Source organism: Penaeus chinensis, chromosome 18, assembly GCF_019202785.1.
Source record: "Penaeus chinensis breed Huanghai No. 1 chromosome 18, ASM1920278v2, whole genome shotgun sequence".
Taxonomy (NCBI): Eukaryota; Metazoa; Arthropoda; class Malacostraca; order Decapoda; family Penaeidae; genus Penaeus; species Penaeus chinensis.
In genome coordinates, this window is record NC_061836.1 from 8961536 (window position 1) to 8966535 (window position 5000).

The 5000-nt window shown below is 33.4% G+C and overlaps 2 protein-coding genes across 3 annotated transcripts in view; one reads left to right on the forward strand and one right to left on the reverse strand.

The window, feature by feature from the left end:
* Positions 1 to 1113, forward strand: part of LOC125034597 (glucose dehydrogenase [FAD, quinone]-like) — a 9156-nt gene extending 8043 nt beyond the window's left edge. Inside the window, exons 11-13 of the mRNA XM_047626498.1 lie at positions 87 to 160; positions 471 to 622; positions 811 to 1113. Of these exons, the coding sequence (XP_047482454.1) occupies positions 87 to 160; positions 471 to 622; positions 811 to 958 (374 nt within the window). The 3' untranslated portion in view covers positions 959 to 1113. The remainder of the gene's footprint in view (positions 1 to 86; positions 161 to 470; positions 623 to 810) is intronic.
* Positions 1114 to 3198: 2085 nt separating this feature from the next.
* The window catches only part of LOC125034560 (4-coumarate--CoA ligase 1-like), a 15412-nt gene continuing 13610 nt past the window's right edge, over positions 3199 to 5000 (reverse strand). For both annotated transcript variants that reach the window (XM_047626448.1, XM_047626449.1), the window contains exons 11-13: positions 4605 to 4740; positions 4232 to 4397; positions 3199 to 3577 (exon numbers count right to left, since the gene is read on the reverse strand). In XM_047626448.1, the coding sequence (XP_047482404.1) occupies positions 3459 to 3577; positions 4232 to 4397; positions 4605 to 4740 (421 nt within the window). In that variant the 3' untranslated portion in view covers positions 3199 to 3458. The remainder of the gene's footprint in view (positions 3578 to 4231; positions 4398 to 4604; positions 4741 to 5000) is intronic.

Below are 5000 nucleotides of genomic sequence, written 5' to 3' on the forward strand. Positions count from 1 at the left end.
TAGTTCAAGACTTATTTCAATAAAAAGCTTTTAGATTATATTCACTGAAATAGTCTTACATAGTTGTGATCTTTTTCTTCTTTCAGGAATCCGATTTGCAATAAAAGTGGGAAATTGCACTTCCCTCACAAAGCGGTTCAAGGCCAAGTTTCACGACATGGTGAGATCTGAAACACGTAGCTGTGGGTTGTTAAAAACTATGAAACTTTCTGTAAATCAGTTCCCTGTGTCTCAATGGCGCTTATATGTGAATAGATATTCAAAACATATCACTTATATCTGAAAAGTTATTGGAAACATCTGTTATATATGAAGTATTAAAACATACGAATTATATCTGAATAATTATTTCAATACAATGTAATATCCTTGTCATTGTCAGTTTTAATTTCATGCTGACGTTTTTTCAACTTGATTTCATCATTAGTTACGAAAAGATTAATTTTCTCATCGGAAATTCAACCAAACAGATTGTTCCTGGCTGCGAGGGGATAGTCTTCAACACCAATAGATACTGGGCCTGTTATATCAAGCACATGGCCTCCTCCTTCTGGCATCCTGCAGGCACTTGCAAGATGGGGCCTGACACTGATCCTCTTGCAGTGGTGGACAGTAGACTAAGGTGAGATGTTGGGTATAATCTGCAGGTTTTTCATTGGATGTTTTATCACTTTTGTTTAATCTATATCATGTAAAGTGCGGTATCTTTCTCTAGATGTTTTGTTATTTTTGATGAATTAGTATATATTATATTATATTATACATATTTTTGGTTTGTTATTATAGCAAAAAATAACCTTTGATTCCCAGGGTGAGAGGTGTGAGAGGTCTCCGTGTCATAGATGCCTCCATAATGCCAGTGGTGGTATCTGGCAACCCCAATGCCCCGGTGATCATGATTGGCGAAAAGGGAGCTGACATGATCAAAGAAGATTGGGGCATGCACGCCCACATGTAGTTCCTGTTAGAGGCTCAGATTCTCTTGTAATTCCGTGTCATAATTCCTCCCTTGAGATGATCTTGTAAATTTCTGCTATGAATGTTCCTATGAGTTTTTAATTTAAGTACAGGTGAATGAATGGTTGATGTTTGTTAATAAATATAATAACTACATTGTTTTGTGTGATTTGTTGTGTTTATAAGCATCTGCCTGTAGTTGTTGTAGGTAACAAGTGATAAAGATAATGATGATGAGACAGTAAATTAAAAGATATTGATTTTATAATAGCGAATTATAATGATGGTTAGATAAAAACTGATAGCAGCGTCGAGAACAATGACAGTGGCAATAATCATGATAAAATATTAATGGTGATTTTAAGATTGGGATGATGATGATCATCATCATCCATCCATATATCTATCTACAGATATATATACATATATATATCTATATCTATATCTATATCTATTTATCTATCTATCTTTATCAGTCTGATTCTGTCTATAATAGTTATGTATCTAGTTGTTTACATATTCATTCTCTTTCTCTCTCTATCAACCTATCTATAGATATATTTGTCTGTCTTCCCCCCCCCTCTCTCTCTTTCTCTCTTTCCCTGCTTCCCTTTCTCCCTTCCTCCTTCATATCTTCCCTCCATCCCTCCCTCTCTGATAGTAAGAAAAACAAGTGTGAGCATTTAATCAAAAGTCACAAAAAAACAAAATAGCATGTTACCCCTAAAAAAAATAATACTTTTTGTAATATTTTGTAATATCTGGCACTAATCCTCTTGAGTGTGTGTAACTGAACAGACTCTAGTACTCATTCTGGACATTAATATTTACCTACTTTCCAGACTTAATGGATGTCAAGCCCTCACAGCTAGACATCCTGCTCATGGCTTTGAAATTCTATTTGCTAAATGATTTCTTTTCTTGCTGTTTAGATGGCGACAATAATTCTTCGCCAGTAACATTAAGTGTTCTGCATGTACTATTTTTTCCCTCTTAGAGTTTTCTTTTCTTTCTTTCTCCCTTCTTTTGTAAGGTTCTAGCCTAGTAAAGTTTTTTTTTCTCTAATTACAAGTTAATTTACCATCTGCCTTTCCAGCATTTCTGTAGTTCAAATTCAATTCCTCAGACTGACCTTATCCCTTTCTGTCATTCACTCAAACAGCATACCTCAAATTTTCCTTGGAGAGAATTTGCTATTCAGATTGCCAAATGAACTTCAAACAAATTCATGTTTCCTCAAATTTAATCACAAACATTATTAACTGTTGAACTCTTCATACCCTCAAATAAAAATTTAGTTGCTCATGCATAGCATATTGTTCTCATATCTCCTGATTAGTTTTTTTTGCCATTGATGAGTGTGGTTCCACCGCTAACTACTTAATATGATGTCTTTTCCCTTTCCTTACAGTTGAGTCTCTCTTATACCACTTCAAAGATTTTTCCATTTCTTCTTCTATACATCCTACCACAAACAGCATATGCCTGCTTTGACAGGACCAAAAAAAAAGTAAGGAGTATGGTGCTGTCCACCTTTTGCAGAGATTTTTAGGATTGCTGTGAGACTCTCTGTATGATCCACTCATACACACAAACTCACACACACAACCCTTTCCACATGGCTCGGGCAGGTCAACCTCAGGCCCGGGGCTGGCCTGAACCTACAACACTCGAGTCAGTAGCTGGGCACTCTCCCAGCTGAGCCATGCCAACAGACTGTCTCCTGACAAAATAGCTATTTGGAGATCATCAGCCTTAGTTGCTTACTTCTTCACATCTACATGTCTCTTCCTCCTTTAGTTTTTGCTCATCTCTGAACAGATCAGGTTGCTGTACATAAAAATGGATTATGTTAAGTTTTAATATCAATATGGGTTACATATCAATTTTCAAAATATAGTATATCAGTTAAATGAAGAAGAAGAAGAAGAAGAAGAAAAAAAAAAGTTTATATGGACATGCACATGCACACGTACACATATACACACAATATTTATATATACATGTATATATGTATGTATGTATATATGTATATATATTTTATATATATATATATATATATATATATATATTATATATATATATATATATATATGTACTTTTTTTTATATATTTATATATTTATATATTTATACGTATATGCATATTTATATGTATGTGTGCAAATATATATATATATATATATATATATATATATATATATATATATATATATATATATATATATATATATATAGTGTGTGTGTGTGGCCCCTGACAAAAAATCCCAGTCGGTTTGTCAACATATTACTTTCCCTCACAAGTGAAACATCAAAAAGATATTAAAAAAGTAAAAAATCAAAAAAGATATAAAAAAACTGAAAAAAATTGACATTTCTGTGACCATTTAAACCCCAAGGTCTTTCCATATCCCCATGCTGCCTTGGAGAGAATGGGATAAACACAAAGAAACTTACAATCTGGAAAAAAAATCACAGGGGTCAAGTTTATAACAAAGTCCCTTATAACTGCTCTGCCATTTTCTTGATTTCTTTCCTCAAAATCTTGCCACTTGCATTTTTAGGAATGGCATCCATGAAGACTACTCCACCGTGCAAGTGCTTGTGGTTGCTCACTTTACCTGGAAGAAATGTAGCTAATTTAGACAGGTGGGAAAACACTAACATCACAGTAATGAAGAATGTTACTATAATAATACATTCTAAGTTCTTTTTCTTACAGGATTTGCCTCATATTCAGTCATTACTATAATCAGGTGTATTCATCTAGTTTCAGAGTGCACACAGTCATTAAAAAAAAAAATAAATAAATAAATAAAAAAAAAAAAAAATAAATACTGGTTGAGGAGAATATTTGGATTATACTAATGATAGTGAGATTCAAAATTTTCAGAATGCATATAAAACAGTGAAAAATACTTAAATATTTAGATATTATTAGTCAAATACATTACACTTTGATCATAAAGATATACATAAATACATACATAAATATGAACATATATATATATAATTTGTCCTAAGTGAATAGGAATATTGTTGATATGTTGATACAATTAGATTATAACAAAAGTTAATAATAAAGCATTTTGATTTAATCTTTATCAGATTTACATGATATAATTAATTACATAACAAATATCTAATAAAAAACTGTCAATTATATCTCCTGCATTGGGAAGCTATTCATTCTCATTTATACCTTTCTCTACTCTGTCACAATACATTATGTATGAGAAACTACATAAACATCATCTGAAAACATCAACACTCACCTGCAATAAACTGCTGTACATCTTCAGCTGTAACATGTGAATCTGGTTTCCTAACTACAAAGGCCGTTGAAAGTTCTCCATAACGATCGTGTTTCTTACCAACAACAGCTGCATCTATAATATCTTTGTGCTGCAACAATAATCCCTCTAATTCTGCCGGTGCAACCTGTGAATTAAACCCACATTGCAAAATAACTAGATAATGGTAGCTGGTAGCTATGTTTTCTTGTCTTATTCACCAGACACTCTGCCTTGTGTGTTATATGCATGACTGTACTTCATGTATGTTTTGAAGGTATAATATAGACTTCTAAATAAAATAAAAATTAAACAACTGATTTTTATCATACTATCTATTGTCATACATGCTCACCTGCAGTCCTTTGTATTTGATTAATTCTTTAAGTCGATCTACAATATAAAGGAAGCCCTCATCATCAAAGTACCCGACATCGCCTGTTTCAAGCCATCCGTCAGCGGCAAAAGTTTCATCTGTTGCCTTTTGATTTCTGAAAAAGTTGGGGGTATACATTTACTAGAATCTCTCTCTCTCTCTCTCTCTCTCTCTCTCTCTCTCTCTCTCTCTCTCTCTCTCTCTCTCTCTCTCTCTCTCTCTCTCTCTCTCTCATCCATAATCAGACACATTCAAGTTCATAGGATGCATTTACAAGACATTTCTAAAATATCTGACAGCTCACGTGCACACACACACACACACACACACACACACACACACACACACACACACACACACACACACACACACACA